Genomic DNA, 16,706 nt, shown 5'->3' on the forward strand with positions numbered 1-16,706 from the left:
TATTTAACTAAAATATGTTGTCATGTGCATATTTTACTGAAAAATTGTATTTTTAACATTAAAACCAATGAATATTAGTATAAGATCACCAGCAAATTTGATACATACATTGTACATAATTAAGTACTAATTATAATAATAGTAACATTTAAATTATACATTAATTTTACCATTCATTAAACAATTGAGTCTTTGATAAGATAATTTTAATTGTATATATATATATATATATATTCTTTTTAAATATATAATAATTTACACATATTTGATGTATAAAATTATCAGAAAATTTTAAAATTATAATTTAGGTATAATATTTTTACTATATAATATATTTTAATTCAAAAGTACTCAATGATCTATTATAGACTTAATGATCTCTTTCCAATTAATAATTGTTTCCTTAGTAAATTGGATACATTTTGTCTTATTTTATTATTATACTTTAATTTTTTTGATTAATTTTATAATATAAATTATAAATAAGATTGTTTAAAAAATAAGTTACATATAATAAATACTATTTGAAATATTAAAAAAATATTTAATTATACTTAAATTATACTTAAACTATTACAAAATTAAATTGTTATACCTGTAAATGATTAAATATAATACATACTATAAGGAGTTAAATATAATATATGAAAGTATATTTATTTTCATTTTAGATTGATTTTATTTATTGATCTACTTATTGGTTTAAATTTCTGTAATATAATTTATATTAATTAAATATAATTTCTTTTTAACTATCCAAAAAATTTAATCATACAATAAAATTCAGAACAAGACTTTTGAATTTATTTTATGTTTATTTAATGAAAGTTTCTTAAATTATTTGTTTTTGTTGCTTCTCTAGAGACTGATTGTATAATAAAAAATTGTAAATTTAAATATATACATGTATACATAAGATAAAAATCAAAAAGTGCCTTTATTAAAGATACATAGTCTACATTAGCTTAATAAGTTGTTTATGTACAAATGAGTATTATCAGAAACCTAATCATAAAAATTGTCCACGAATAACAAACCTAATAGATAATTAAAATCCATATTTTGCCTGCGTCTGTTTCCTGGTCATTCGATTTTCAGCCCACATATTTTTAAGTTTTAGCTCATTAGCTTTGGCCTGCACAAATGTAAGAGTTATAATTAATATTCCTATTTTAGAACTCAATAATTTTATTATTTTTAATTACTTGTTGAGCCAAATATGTAATCTGGTGTTTGCGTTTTGATTGTCCTGTTACATTGATGTCACTACCAACATTTTTACTCTCTGCGTACTCTTCAGTGAGGTTCTTTTGTAGCCACTGCTGTGATTCTTCCAACACTTGACTCATGTTAACATTTATTACTTCAACTTGTTTAATACAAGTTTTATCGCGATCACCAAGTTGTTTCAACTGTAATAATTGAAAAATACATTTATAACATAAAATTAATATGTTGTTATAAGTCTTAAATATAAATAGATTATAAAAACCAACCGCATTTGAATCGAGAGTCATCTTTGTTTCATCATCTTCATATATGTCAGATTTGCCATCTTCTGGACAGTATACTGGTCCGTAAACTCTATCATCTTCCACAACTATTGTATTAGTTTTTATTTCAGGTAAGTCAAATCCAGAAATAGGAGCTACATCAGGCATTTCACCTATTTTATTTAATCCTAAGAAATCAACATCTTCATGATCATCATCATCTACTTCATCTTCTTCTAATTCAGTAGACTTAGATTTAAAATCCTTAATCTCTAATTTTTGAGATTTAGGAATTTCTTTAACCACAGGTGGTATTTTACGCATAGTTGCTCTGGGAACCATAGTAATAGTCGTTGAAACCTTGCTGGTTTTTTTATTTTTTGGATCAGGTAACATTGAAAACAAACCACATCCACTCTGAAAATCAATACTTAAATAAATAAACTAATGTTAAAACTACAAGATTATTTGTAACATATAAATAAATTAACAATGAATATAATTTATATTAATATATATATATTTATGTATTCTGTGATATAATAAGTTAAAAATTATGGGAACTATAAATTTGTTCATTTTTATTTTTTATAAATACAATATGATCTGATTCTATTGCCTTCTAATAATTTAAATGGTTACTCAAATATAAAATTACAAAAGTATAACAGTATATCAGTGAATTTTCCTTAATCATTTTAAATTAAACAATTAATTATACAATTTAATATTATTTATTATAATGTATACAATGAAATGTAGATTATCTAAAAAAATGTTGTGTAAAAATTTATTTTTAGTAAATTTAATTAAGTTTTATCATTCATTGCGTTTTCTTTATCATGTACATATTATAAAATGCATTATATTTTTAATTTATTTTTTTTTTAATAAATTTTTTTATATTAGGTATAAATATTGCATTTAGTATTATATCTAGTAAATTAGGTTTTGACTTCATTTTTAAATTTTTAATGGTTATTTAATTATCCACACAAATTGATGGTTTTCACCCCTTTTGGTCCCAATTAAGGTGGATAATCGATATTCCACTGTACATAAAAAATATATAAGCTAATTTTATTGTTTTCATTTAAATTAATGTATGTATGATTTTAATAAGTGTATTATTGTGATTTATAAGTATGTGCTCTATTATTATGTCTTATGTGTTTTGTTATAAGGTGTTACGTCTATATTATTTATAAATAATACGATCACATAATAAATATTTTTGTTTTAAACTTTGAATAGATTTATGCAGTCATCTTGAGATTTATTAAATTGATTTATTAAAGTGTGACTAATACAAGGTTACAATAAATTGGATTTCACCATAGATAAATAAATTGTTGAAACTTACATTAGATGGTTTAATAATTTTTCGTTTAGGTTGATAATCATCGTCTTCATCATAAAACTAAAATAATTAAAATTAGTTAGTAACTTTATTATTTTTAAATGTGATTATTTACTTCATTTAATGAAGGGAGTAAGATTTTAACTTTTCCTCCAACTTTAGGTTTGGGCAATGTGGGGAATAATGGACATTCTTCTTTTTTTTCTAGAACACAATTGATCGTAGGTTTTTTTGATGTTAACACTAGTTTTTCTTCTTCTAAATCGAAATTGTCTGGTGTTTTGGTCGATTTGATTGATTTAGGTTGAGGTAGCCTTAATAAAGGTCTAATGCCCATTGGTTTAATATCTTCTTGGACATTATTTGGTGATGGTGGCTTTTCTACTTCAGAAATATCTTTGTTGTCTTCGTCTGATTCACAATCACTATCTAAGTAAGCTACAAGTGACATACTTATATGCAAACAAAAAAATAAACGTATTTCAATTTATAAGGTATGTATAAAAAACAAAAACATAGATACTCACTTGCTGGTTTTGTATAAAATGACACACGTTAGAAAAAATTAATAGAACACTAAGAATAAGTGATTTTCAATATTTTTACGTAATAGTTTGTGTGAAGTACATTTTACTTAAAGAAACACTATCGTTGTGTGTTGGTGGGCAGTGTGAAATTTGATGCATAAACAGTTGACTTACTTTTTAACATCTAAATTCATTCAGAATACTAGAACTTGTTATCATTCTCTAATATTATCATCTCTGCACTTTGTTAGGCCCACGGACTAAGATATATATATATATATATATCTTAGTCCGTTGCTGCAACCGTGATAAACGATAACCACAGAATACTGTACAAATACTGATAAACGTATCACCGTGGTGTGATTGTCCGGGCACTCAGTATGACCCACGTCGTCGTCTGTTAACGTCAGTTTTTCATTTTCCGATTCATTTCGTTGCACCGGTTACGTAGCCTTGATCATTTTTGTTTATTACTGTTCGACTCGACGAACCTTGCTTACGTGGATGATAATGTAAATTAATACCAGACAAAGTGAACAGCGCTTGAATATCTAGAGGTCTCGCCGTCACTGGTTTGTCTCCAAACGTTCTAATAAACGAACGCAATGTCCGGAATTACGCCGACTAGCGGCAACGAGACAAAAATTTGTTTTCTAGTCTCTGAAAGCAATCCGGAATTAAAGTTCATACTGCTGGACAAGGTGCCTTTTGTTTTGGGTAGAACAAAATTGACTGGAATCACTGATCTGAAATTGTCGAAAAGCCAAGGTAAAGTTTCTGTACCATACCCGCCACTAAAGGTGGAAAATGATCCCATGTGGCAGGTGTATAGCCGGTTTAAAAAAAAAAAGTACCTTTGAATGACATAGCTACGCATGAAAGGGTCCTTAACTAATATTTTTATATGAAAATTTAAAGTACCCACACACATTATATTGTTTTTTTAAATGTGAATACTTATAAAACAATAAATGAAAATAATTAACAGAATAGTATAAAATAAAAAGAATTTCTAAATTATTAATATAAAAAACGTATTGCATATTACGTGAATTATTATTCTACTTTAATACTGATAGTAACTAGGATCACCACATATGATTTGGGAATTTACTTTAATTTATTTTAAGGAAGTATATTCTCAGTAATCTCCAAGGCCTCATGTGCTCTAGGGCCTCTTAGCACTGTCTCACATTGCTCTATGAAAGCTAAGTCACTAGTATCTATACTTATTTAACAGTAATTTGTGAATAATAATTTTGTGGGTTTTTTCTTACGTATTTTAAAATCACCATACATTAAAAATAATATATGGGTACAATGTATTATATTATATATATTTTTTTATATAAACATATATATATATATATATATAATCAATGTATTATAATATTTATATTATGTTTTCTGAAGTGATGAGTTTGTACATTATATTAATGATATCTTTAAAATGTGACTCCTATCAAAGTCATATAATTCTCAATTTCTCTGTGAAATTTCAGTTGGACTAAACCGAAACTTTGGTGGGGGGGTAATTCAAATTATATTATTATTTTTCAAAATTAAATTAAATATTTTAAGTGTTTATGGTGAGCTTTATAGTTTTGGCATAATTTTAGTAAAATATTTGAATGAATACAAACTTAATATTTGTACATATAAAACATATTTTAATTATTATATTTTTGAATATTTTTATCAAAAAATCTAATCCAGGAAGTAAAATATGTTTTTGTGCTAGAATTAGTAATAATTAGGAAACTTTATACCAATGATGTTTATATAAATAAATTTATATTTATATTGTTATACTTAATTATACTTTTTCTTATTATTTAACTTATACATTTATGATTAATTTATTTATGTTTACAGTAAAATTTGAAGCAGACTATTCTAAAAACCGAGTGTTAGTTGAACAATTGGGTTCCAATCAGTCTGCCGTCAATAATGAATCTATGATCAAAGGAGAAAAACGACTTTTGTATCATGGTGATAAAGTTTCATTACTGTTCAACAGTAATTATATATTTAATCTAAATTTTGTACCAAATGCTATGTTCAAAAGCTATGGTTTAGAATCTAATAAAAGACTGACTAATTCTCCGGATCAATACATTGTAGCAAAAAAATTTCGGTCTAATATTGCAGCGAAGTGGGAAACTAAAGATGGTACTTTATTGGTGTATAATAGTTCAAATCTTGTTCATAAAAACAAGGTAGATTTATCATAATAGTAACTAAATTTTTATTTAAATATTTTCTTATATCCTTAGATAGCTGCTTTTGACATGGATGGAACAATTATTGTTACTCAGTCTGGTAAAGTTTTCCCAGTTGATTACAAAGATTGGAAAATTAGTTGCCCTGAAGTTACTAAAACTCTTAGGATGTTGTCAAATGACGGTTACAAAATTGTAATATTCACTAATCAAGGAGGTATTGGAAGTAAAAAAGTAAACGAAAATTCATTTAAAGAGAAAGTTGAAAATATCATTAATGTGATTAAAATCCCTATTCAAGTATTTGTGGCTACACAAGGTGATATATATAGAAAACCTGCTCCTGGAATGTGGAATACCTTTGTCTCGGATGTAAGTAATTTTTTATTTACCAATTAAATAAATCATTTATTCTGTTAAATTTCAGTACAATGGAGATTTGTCGGTCGATATGAATTCAAGTTTCTTTTGTGGTGATGCGGCAGGCCGACCTGATCGTATTGATAGTAATAGTCAACAAATTAAAAAAGATCACTCCTGTTGTGACCGCTTATTTGCTATTAATGTTGGTCTTAAATTTTATACTCCTGAAGAATATTTCTGGAAAATACCTACAGAAGAATTTAAATTACCATCATTTAATCCAATTGATGTATTATCCAACATCAAATACACTGATTCAAATTCAAAATTGTTATCTTCGTGTAAAGAAGTAAGGTTAAAATTCATGATCAATTATTCATATTTTTGTAATAATTAATACTATTTTTTAGATGATTATAATGGTTGGTTCACCTGGTTCAGGAAAAAGTTATTTTGCATCAAATGTATTAGGATGTCATGACATAAAAATATTTAGCAGAGACAAATTAGGTTCATGGCAAAAGTGTGTTAGCGAAGTTAAAAAATTTTTGAGTCATTTTTCTTGTTGTGTTGTTATTGATAATACTAATCCTGATAAAGAATCGAGAAAACGTTTTATAGATATAGCAAAGAGTTTTAACATCCCTTGTAGAATATTTCAAATGAATGTCTCTAAAAAACACGCAATACACAATAATAAAGTAAGTAAATTAAATGTTTTAAACTTTATATAATAAAACAATTTACTTAACATTTTTACTGTATTAAATGTAGGTGTTTTTTATTAACTTTTAATGACTTTTAATTATGTGAATGCTGAATTTTTAATTGAAATTTACTATAATTTTATTTATACTGTGAAAGTATTTTCTTATATATTTCGCATGTATTTATGATATTCAGCATATTATTAGCTGATCAAAGAATCAATTTACTTGGCAAAATGTTAACGGAAGCTTATAAATAGCTTGGTTTAAATTAAATAAATACCATAGAAGTTAAGCAAATGATAGTGGAAAAATTACATAATAAATAATATCTTATTACAAACCATTAATTATGTTATTTAATTAGTATTTATACTTTGAATAAATTTGTTTGATATTTGCATCATACATTTTTCTCTGGAATAAATTATATTTTAATATTTTATTGATAAATGAGTTTCTTAGTAAATTATTATTAATGAATTTTATTTATTTTGTTTATAGTTTCGAGAAATAACTGACAAAAAACATCAAAGAATATCAAGTATCGTAATAAATGTATACTTGTAAGTATTAGACTATAAAATAAGTACGAAAAAATTATAATTTAAAATGATTTAGTTTGTAATGCAATCATTTAAGTAACAAAGATGATTAGGAAAACACTTTGTTAATATTATGATAATTTTTTCAGTGAATACTAACGATAAAGTGATTCAATGTTTGTTATAGTTCCTAACATTTGAATATAAAAAATAACAGTTATGATTATGAAAATACTATTTTGTAACATTTAATGTATGCAATTAATAATATAATAAAAATTACATTTTATTTTTTGTGTCAATTAGTGTGGACTGATTTTACTTTTCTAATTAAAAATTATATTAAATTGATACATTTTTATTAAAGTACAAAATTAAAAATGTCTAGGTACATATGGAAATAGATTAATTTGCTTATAATTTATTTCATAACAAAATAGTGGAAACATTTCTAGTTTATGGGCACCCTAAATTTTGGACATTTTTTGGCAGACTAAGTCATATTTTGAGTGACAAAAATTATGGTGAAATTAAAATTTGGCACAAGAACTAAATTTTGAAGTTATAGTTAATTAAAGTTTATAATTTTATTTTAAAACCCTAAAATACTCATTATACATCAAGGCAAATGTCTGAAATTGTTGAGCAGTGGTAGCAACATCAATTATTTATCTGCATAACCTTAAGTTCAATCCCCAAACAGGTAAAAAAATTATTTGCATTTTTTTCTTTCTTAGAACAATAATTTCAAAGCTGAAAAACCTTAATATTTTATTTTATTATATTAAATATTATTATATTTTAACACCACTTCAAGTAGATCACAGGGTAAAAAACAAATTAGTTTTAAGTGCATCTTGAGACCGAGTAGGGTCACTCACTCAGACAGTTAAAAAAGAAAATATCCCCCCATTTGCTATGCAACACCACCCCAATTAGGTCACAGGTTAAAAAGTAAAATGCGACAAATATAATAATACACGTAATATTATATTATCATACAGATTTGAATGTAAAAAAAAAATTGCAAAAAATGTATCACTCCATAATATTGATTTGTACGTAGTGTCTCTGTATACAAATACAGAGGAACTGATAACAAAAGAACTATATTATCTATTGCTCCACGGTAGAGATTTAAATTATTAACTAATATGGGTCATTTTAACAAAACTGCCGACTTTAAATTACTATAACAAGAAAACTAATGATCAGCGCCAAATTTTAATTTGCACTATCGTATTCAGCGTTGAAAAATATATAAAATCAAAAAAAAAAAATTCTAAAATTTAAGGTTAGATAAAGTAGAAATATACTAAATAATCTAATGATTTATTACAACGGTTTTTAACTTGGGGTCCATGATACTCATGTCAGGAGTACGAGGCATCCTTAACACATAACATACATCATGATGAGTGCATTATTAAAATATTTTTGGATTGTTATTTTTTTTTTCATACATTTTTATTATATAATAAATAGATCTTATCTTTATGCAATGTTCAAAAACTTGTGTCTCAAGTGTAATACCAACCATCGCACTAAGTCTATATAAATTAAATTTAAAAATATTAAAAAAAAAAAAAAAAAAAAAAATGAAAACTAAAATAATTAAATTTAAATTAACTGAAACCTAAATAAATGAAAAATTAAGTATGATAAAAATAATTATAAATATGTATGTTTTGTTATGTCTACTAATATACCTAATTTATTGTATAAAATAATGATCAGAATTTTGGTTTTAATAACATGAAATGTTTTGTAAAAAAAATGTATACAAAAAGAAATTGGTTAGGGGTCCGCAATTTATAAAAATCTTTCATCAGGAGTCTAGGATCTGCAAAAGGTTAAAAACCACTTTTGTATTACAATGAAGTTAATAAGAATAATATTAAATAAAATTAAACTTTAACATGGTTTATTGAGTTTTAATTTTTAAACATAGTTTTTTCTCTGTACTGGATCACTGTAGGAGACAGATAACTATATGAAAATGTTTCCATCCTTCATTTATTTTTTGTACATTTAGAATTAAAAAGTAGAATTCACAATATGATATGCTTATTTTAATATGTTCCTATTTTGCTTCTTCTCTGTAAAATTGTTTATTGTAATTTATAATTTATATTATTTTTCAATTAATTCAAATGATAATTAATAATTATATTATAATATATATTTTGATCTAGTATTTATTAACTAAGCATTATATTTTCAATTGTATTATGCATATGACAATAATATGAATTTTTTTGTTACAGTTCTAAATTTGAAGAGCCCTCTATGGAAGAAGGTGTTGATGAAATAGTTAAAATAAATTTTGTTCCGCATTTTAAGGATCCAAAACAAGAAGAATTATATAAAATGTATTTACTGTGATAAAAGTGAATTTAAACTATGAAAACTTAAATGTTTCTATTTCAAGTTTATTTCTTATATATTCCTATTATTAAATGTATCGATTAATAAAGTATACCTATTATATAATAATAAAAAATGATATTAGTATATCTTAATAAAAATTAATTTTTCTCATAAAAATTCTATGGCCATACATTTATCAGTAAATAATTCAAATTAAATTTAATGTATAATTTAAACAAAACTTTAAGATTTAAGTTTAATAGGTAAACTTTTTGTAATTTACTGTTATAACTTAATTTAATCATAAAAATAAAAAATGTTGAGACAATTACAATCCAATAAATTATATTTAAAAAAAAAAAACAGTTTTGTATATTAACGTTGATACGTGTCACATACCAATGAAGTAATATCAATATCGAATAATTCATTGCTTAAATGCTTTTACATAATTTCATGGTTAACGACCAATTTGACCGATGTCACACGTAAGGTATAGGTAATTATTGATAAATAATAACATTTATTTGCAAAACATTTAAATTACTTTATTTATATCAACTACAGTACTATAGTCTGTTGTTTTATTATCAGCCATTGTCTAATATGCATGAAGTTAATTATAAATTGTTTTAGCCCTATTAGTTACACAAGTTACTACATTTTGTATATTACATCCATAAACACTTGATTACTACATTTTTATTTCATAATACTTCAAGTTCGGATGTGTCACTACTACTGGTAAATTCTAAGCTGTATTTAGGAATTTGCTGCTCAGAAACCGAAAGAAAAATATTAGAATATATATTAAAAGTATCATCCTTATAATCTGCGGTAGCAGTCCAAAAAACATGTTGGTTGATCTTTAGGTTTCTTTAAAAATGACATCGTTGAATGGTATAATCTTTGCAAATATATTGTTTCTGAAAAAGAGCATAAAAGGTTTATGGATACATATTTAAAATCTGAAAGAAATGGCTAGACTTCGAGCTAAAACACTGATTTTTTTTTTTTATCGCAGAAAAATAGTACAACCTTTTATAGCGTCTCGTTGAAAGGATACTCAACATATAAATAATCAAAATACCAAAATACTACACTTGAAAACGTTTCAAATTTTACACTTATTTAAATAACGCAAGACACTAAATTTTTCATAACGTTTTAATTGTCCATAACGGTAAATAGAACATTATATTGTTGTAATTTCCCCAACAAAACAAAAAAAAAGTAATTCATAGCCTATAGAATAAGTAAATAAATTAATATTTTACTATCTTGAATGTTATTATTTAATTGGGTAAATTGAAACGTTTCATGTTCTTTGTTTATCATCGTGACATCATTATTCACTACTAATCCTTACATGTTTTGTTCCGAAAAAATATTTTATTGATAGTCTATCGTCCATAAATATTAAATTTTTAAATATATTGGTAACCATATTTTTTTAAATATTATGAAGTCGGAAAATTTAATTAGTTGCCCTACCCTTTCAAAAGTTGAAATGATGCCCCTGGTTTTACTGTCGTCATATCCATGCTTTTAATTGATAAAACAAATTTAATCATATCTTTATATAATTTTTACTTAATTCAAAGTATTGTGTTTTATTATTTATAATACCCTTTCCTTTTAAACATACGTCAAAAACAACGAAGCTGCACCGTCGTAAAAGAAATGTTGTTCACAGCAGTGGCACAGCAGGGCTGTGCACTACAACATCATAGAGTAATATAATATATTTACTCTATAATGTTGTATTATATTATAATACACATACACACAAACACAGGACATATATATAAATTGAATATTTGACCAAAGTACACAGAGGAAATAAGAGTCATTTGAAAATCAGATATAATTATATGATTAGCATATGATGTGACCTTATGCGAGAGCACAATGTCCTCGTAATAACCATAGTTAAAACACATTTTGATTGAAAACAATACGTTTGATGTGTTATGCTAATATTGTGGATTTCGACAATCCAGAACAATTAGCTTTTGATTTTATTTTAGTAAATTAGTATGAAAAATAAAAATATATTACATGGTTTAAAACGCAAGTATATTAACATACAATTATTATATCTATATATATAATTGTTATGTTTTTTTTTAATTTTGATTCGTAAAGTATAATATACATTGTACACAAGGGATAAATAATAATCAAAATAATAAATTAATAGTTAATAGTAAATATACAACTATACAAAAATAATATTATATGTAAAATAATTTTAACATTAACACATATAATATTATAAAATATACCTAACCTACGAACAAATTAAGCGTGAATAGTTACGTAACCTCTGTACCTGCTCATCGATTTGCAAGAAAAAATTATTCCAACAAAAACATTAATATAGTTCATGACGTTTAGTTAATATACGTAATTGTTTATTTCATATTACAAATAGATATATTATAATAATTAGCTATAGTTATTTTCTGGCGTCAATATGCTACAAATGTAGATGATTACCGAACAATAATTGTTATAATTATTATAGTTAATGAAATATTCCTGTGCTTATGGTTTCGAATAATTTTGTTACGATCACATTAATAATGATAAAATCGAAATTTATATAAAGCTAATAATAACTTAAAAGTAATTCAATTGGCAATTTCTATACAATCTACCAGAATGCCAGCGTGTCAAATATCAAAAACTAAACGTACATATTTTCGACTTGGGTACAACAATTCATTTAGTACATAATTTAGGTAGCGAAACAATATTGGCGTAATATGTTAAAGAATATAAAATAAATATTTTAATTTTATTACAATAAATCATTAGGTTGCGTAAACGTATTTTTGTCATTGGTATGCGAGTAAACCTATATTCTAATACATTTATAAAATAACTATCTAGTTGAGCAAAAAAAAAAAATTAAAAGTATATATTTATAATCACAATAAAATAAATAAATGTAATTATGACAGGTTACTAAAATTTTATATATATTTTTTTTTTTAAATAATGATATCAAATGTTTGGAAACAATTGCAATAGTTCATCTGAAAACATTTAAATTGTTGTACCGACATTCTCTTATAAAATTAAGTAGATTTTTTTGTATTGTACTATAATATAGGCTATTTTAAAAAAATATTCGATATATAAGAAGATACAGCATCAGCCTTATCACACATACTATACAATATACACTTTGCTATTATAATATGGTTAAAAAAAATCGTTGTATTCCTCGGTCAAGTCACCGTGTTTTGAACTTGACGGAACGCTAAAAGATTTCACGGCTATCTTTCTGGTTGAATGTCATAACTCCGTAGTTTCCAAGTTTTTCACAGTGATCCTTGTCCGTTCGTAGTAATTGTCGGCACTGCCGGTGTGTACGTTACAATCGTTACTACAATTATTTTAAAACGTATTAAGAGTACGAGGTAAGGAATGTATCAATACTGTTGGTCGCGTTACATACAGGTGTATAGCATGCGGATGAATACGAACCTTTTGATGAACAGCGTAGTCGTCGAGCGTTCTATTGGCTGGGGAGACGTGGTACTGGTAGTCGTATTGTCGTCCAAAGAATCACGTTCTGACGTTTGGCTGTAATCAGCCATAACAAGTGAAACATAAAATACGTACAGTAAGTAGTTACATTAATAATAGATATATAAGCCGAATTTTTTTTCAGTTGACTGTATCAATATTGCTTTGAAATACCCATACCCGAGGTTCCGTTAGATAAAAATGTAAACGGATAATAGAAAACATTTAATGAATTTAGTATTTATTACACGAGTGTTATTTAGTGCATTTTATAGTTACATCCAAAGATCAAACCATGAGAGTTGGTAGCTGTTACGATGAATACCTACGATCGTTGTTATTCATAAGAAATATTTAAAAAAATCTTAATATGACTAAATGAACGATGATTTTGTACATTTATAAAATTTTTACCTTAAAGTTTCTCTATCCTTGTACCATTCGTTTTCATACGCTTGCATCCACATGGGATTTGATCCGGCAACACTATGCATATTCGTGTTCGGTACACGGCCTCCGATGGCAGTTGAACTGATGTGATCCGGCGTTCTTGGGTCTATACGATGATGAAAAGTACAGATTAAAATATAAGTATTCGGAATTCATTTCGGAAATCTATCAAATATTCGCTTACCAAACGCGCTAATAGTGGCCGCTTTGAGTTGTCTACGGTAATTCGAACGCTGCGACAGACATATGGACACGACAACAATCAATAGTAATCCTAAGAAAAATGTGGTTCCGACCAACCACATCCAAATCACATTGTCTTCTTTCATCGAAGCTCGACGCAATGGTTCCGGATCGGCAGCTTGTGTGTCAAGCACGTTGAACTCCTGTGCAATGGTGAAAACCGACGTTTAAATTGACACCATGAGTATAATTTTGTAATTAAGTTACAGTTTATTGATAATATAACTAATTGTGAATTACTTTGAATAAAGAATCTAAATGTTCGATGTTTTCGTCAATAATCCCCAAAACGTGTGGAACTTCCATGATGGAATTATCGCGGTGATCGACGAAATGTAGATACATGTCTGATCTCGTTTTGTCGACTCTACCATCGTGGGTCTCGTGAACTTTGTACTCATCGACATTTACAATAGCACCAGTAACATTGCCCAAGATTCTATGGCGAAACAAAATTAATTAGATGGTTCGTAACACGCACGTGATTCACAGGTACTATAGTAATATCAACAAAATGCTATGACTCACTCTCTGAATATTTCAACCTTCTCTCGCAATTGCGATGGATTTTGTCGCACAACAAATCTCACTCTCTGGTCTTCGCGTAGCAAATAAATCAGTACCCTTGCTGTATCATATAACCCACCGGTGTCGTTAACCAACACTTTGAAATCGAAATAACCTTTCATTCCTTTTTGAGGGTCAAAGTTTAAATAGATTGCTCCAGTTGCTATGTCTACCAAAAAGGGAGGATATTGTATACTATCCAAACCTTCAGCAAGAGATACTTCTAAAGAACCAGGAATTATGTAATAAGACAATTCTGCGTTTTTTCCTTTATCCACGTCAATTGCCTACAACCAAGTATATTATTATAGTAAATACGTAAAAATAAGAAAAAAAACAAATTATCTTAAAATCATCTTAATATTATGATTACCTTTATTTGCATAAACTCAACACCGAAATCAGCTTCTGTAGTAACGCCACCAGTAAATACTCGTTTCACAAATACTGGAGCATGGTCGTTTATATCATTAACAAAAACATAAACTTTAAGTAAACTGTCATCATCTTGATTTAAATCCTGATTAGGTGGAGGAGAATGTAAACAGTCTTCACTGGCTTTCACGACTAGTTCATAAGTTTCTTTGACTTCACGATCAAGTTCATAAGCAACCTGTAAAATATTAATTATGTTAATAATGAAGGTATTTCATTTCAAATATTCATTATATTTTATTTTAATTTCTTACAGAAATTCTATGATTAAGTGGTTCGACTATAAATCGATTTTCATCGTTTCCAGAAACTACATAATAACAAACCGGTGGCGGTGATTTTTCTAAATCGTTTAGCTCTTCTATATCAACTGTATCAATAAGCTGCCAATATTCGGATCCTGGTTCGCGATGTTCTGAAATTAACACAAGATTTTAAGAATCATGTAATAAGAATATTTTTAAATACATTATTTTCTTTCAGTGAGTAAATGTACCAGTGAAATTTACAGTGATCTCATTAATTAAAAATCTAGGCTGGAAGTCATTGGTACTCTTCACATGAATAGTAAGTTCTAAATCAGACGAGAGTGGTGTTGGTACTCCAAGATCATAAGCTTCTACACGAATCTAAAAATATTTAATGAAAATATTACAAACAATATAAGTATTTATACAATAAAAAATAAACGAAGCGTTAATAGTTACCTGGTAGATTTTTTGGATTTCTTTGTTTAAGGATTTTTTCAATGTAATCATCCCGGTTATCTCGTCCACCGAAAATGTCTTCCAATCACCCATTAGATCTTGTTTAAGACGATATCTGACTTCTGCGTTTTGGCCGATGTCGTCATCTATAGCTTTTACAGAAATCACCGAGCTTCCAATGGTCATATTCTAAGATAAAAAATTAAAACATTTTACTTATATTCATTTAATTCAAAACTATAATCGGCATTCTTACTTGGAGCAACCTAACAGTAACATTATATGGAGGTGATATAAAACGAGGAGCATTATCATTTACATCAGTAACGCAAACGTTCACGGTGGCTAAATTTGACTTTTGAGGATCCCCACCGTCTTGAGCTCGAATTAAAAGACTATAATTTCCATATAGATTTCTTAACGACGATGTTGTGTATAGGCGACTAGACCAATAATCGACATTATCCAAAGCGAATAACTCTTTAATAAAAATGAAATGATTTATCGTTTATGCCCACGTTTATGTTTTAAGTTATGAATACAATATACTAACCCCTTTCATTACCATCTTCGATGGAAAACATTATTTGACCGTTGACTGTATTCGGGTCGTCTGCATCGGTAGCTTTTATTAGTAAAACCATATCACCAATTGTATGAAATTCTGTTACAACAATGCATTCAGATGGCAAACGGTCAAATAACGGAGCGTTATCATTAATATCAGAAACTGTAACCCTATTTATTCAAAATTAATTAAACCAATTGTTTGAAATATTCAATATGACGCATGATTAATAGATGCTCACATAATTTGTTTGAAGGCGTTCCGACTTTCGCCGGAAACGTATCCGAACTGATAATTATCCCATGCTTCAACAATTAAATTATAGGTATTCGTTTGTTCTCGGTCTAATGAATCAGCCACTTTCAATACACCGCTATTTGTATCGATCGTAAATTTTTCCTGAAAAATAATTATTACTAAAAATTACATTCTTAGATAAAACATAATGTATTTAATTTTTTTAAATTTATTTCATCAAATTTACCTGGGATGAAATACGATCTAACAAATATGTGATTTTACCAAAGTCTCCAGAATCTGCATCCATTGCAGTGATTACTGCGACTGATGACCCTGTACAAACAAAAGCAAAATGTCGCTAAAAGT

At 26.8% G+C, this 16,706-nt stretch overlaps 3 protein-coding genes across 5 annotated transcripts in view; 1 reads left to right on the forward strand and 2 right to left on the reverse strand.

The window, feature by feature from the left end:
* Positions 1-918: 918 nt before the first annotated feature.
* On the reverse strand, positions 919-3,578 carry LOC112693626 (proline-rich protein PRCC). Its single transcript, XM_025568779.1, has 6 exons — positions 3,381-3,578; positions 2,969-3,305; positions 2,857-2,913; positions 1,497-1,910; positions 1,206-1,412; positions 919-1,135 (listed from the first exon to the last, which is right to left on the reverse strand). Exons 2-6 carry the CDS (start codon positions 3,302-3,304, stop codon positions 1,049-1,051), a joined length of 1,101 nt encoding a protein of 366 aa, XP_025424564.1. The 5' UTR covers position 3,305; positions 3,381-3,578; the 3' UTR covers positions 919-1,048.
* A 136-nt stretch (positions 3,579-3,714) lies between these two features.
* On the forward strand, positions 3,715-9,633 carry LOC112693625 (uncharacterized protein F21D5.5). The gene is made up of 7 exons (XM_025568778.1): positions 3,715-4,151; positions 5,259-5,602; positions 5,660-5,977; positions 6,033-6,317; positions 6,379-6,669; positions 7,180-7,241; positions 9,488-9,633. Exons 1-7 carry the CDS (start codon positions 3,989-3,991, stop codon positions 9,603-9,605), a joined length of 1,581 nt encoding a protein of 526 aa, XP_025424563.1. The 5' UTR covers positions 3,715-3,988; the 3' UTR covers positions 9,606-9,633.
* Positions 9,634-12,567: 2,934 nt separating this feature from the next.
* Positions 12,568-16,706, reverse strand: part of LOC112693627 (cadherin-23) — a 30,929-nt gene continuing 26,790 nt past the window's right edge. For all 3 annotated transcript variants that reach the window (XM_025568780.1, XM_025568781.1, XM_025568782.1), the window contains 14 exons: positions 16,585-16,673; positions 16,342-16,499; positions 16,086-16,270; positions 15,789-16,012; positions 15,533-15,721; positions 15,322-15,454; positions 15,080-15,240; positions 14,764-15,003; positions 14,352-14,677; positions 14,064-14,262; positions 13,765-13,966; positions 13,545-13,686; positions 13,089-13,187; positions 12,568-12,987 (listed from right to left, as the gene is read on the reverse strand). In XM_025568780.1, coding sequence (XP_025424565.1) covers positions 12,897-12,987; positions 13,089-13,187; positions 13,545-13,686; positions 13,765-13,966; positions 14,064-14,262; positions 14,352-14,677; positions 14,764-15,003; positions 15,080-15,240; positions 15,322-15,454; positions 15,533-15,721; positions 15,789-16,012; positions 16,086-16,270; positions 16,342-16,499; positions 16,585-16,673 — 2,438 coding nt within the window. In that variant the 3' untranslated portion in view covers positions 12,568-12,896. The remainder of the gene's footprint in view (positions 12,988-13,088; positions 13,188-13,544; positions 13,687-13,764; positions 13,967-14,063; positions 14,263-14,351; positions 14,678-14,763; positions 15,004-15,079; positions 15,241-15,321; positions 15,455-15,532; positions 15,722-15,788; positions 16,013-16,085; positions 16,271-16,341; positions 16,500-16,584; positions 16,674-16,706) is intronic.

Source organism: Sipha flava, unplaced genomic scaffold (assembly GCF_003268045.1).
Source record: "Sipha flava isolate LNK unplaced genomic scaffold, YSA_version1 89_pilon_pilon, whole genome shotgun sequence".
In the NCBI taxonomy this organism is placed as follows: domain Eukaryota; kingdom Metazoa; phylum Arthropoda; class Insecta; order Hemiptera; family Aphididae; genus Sipha; species Sipha flava.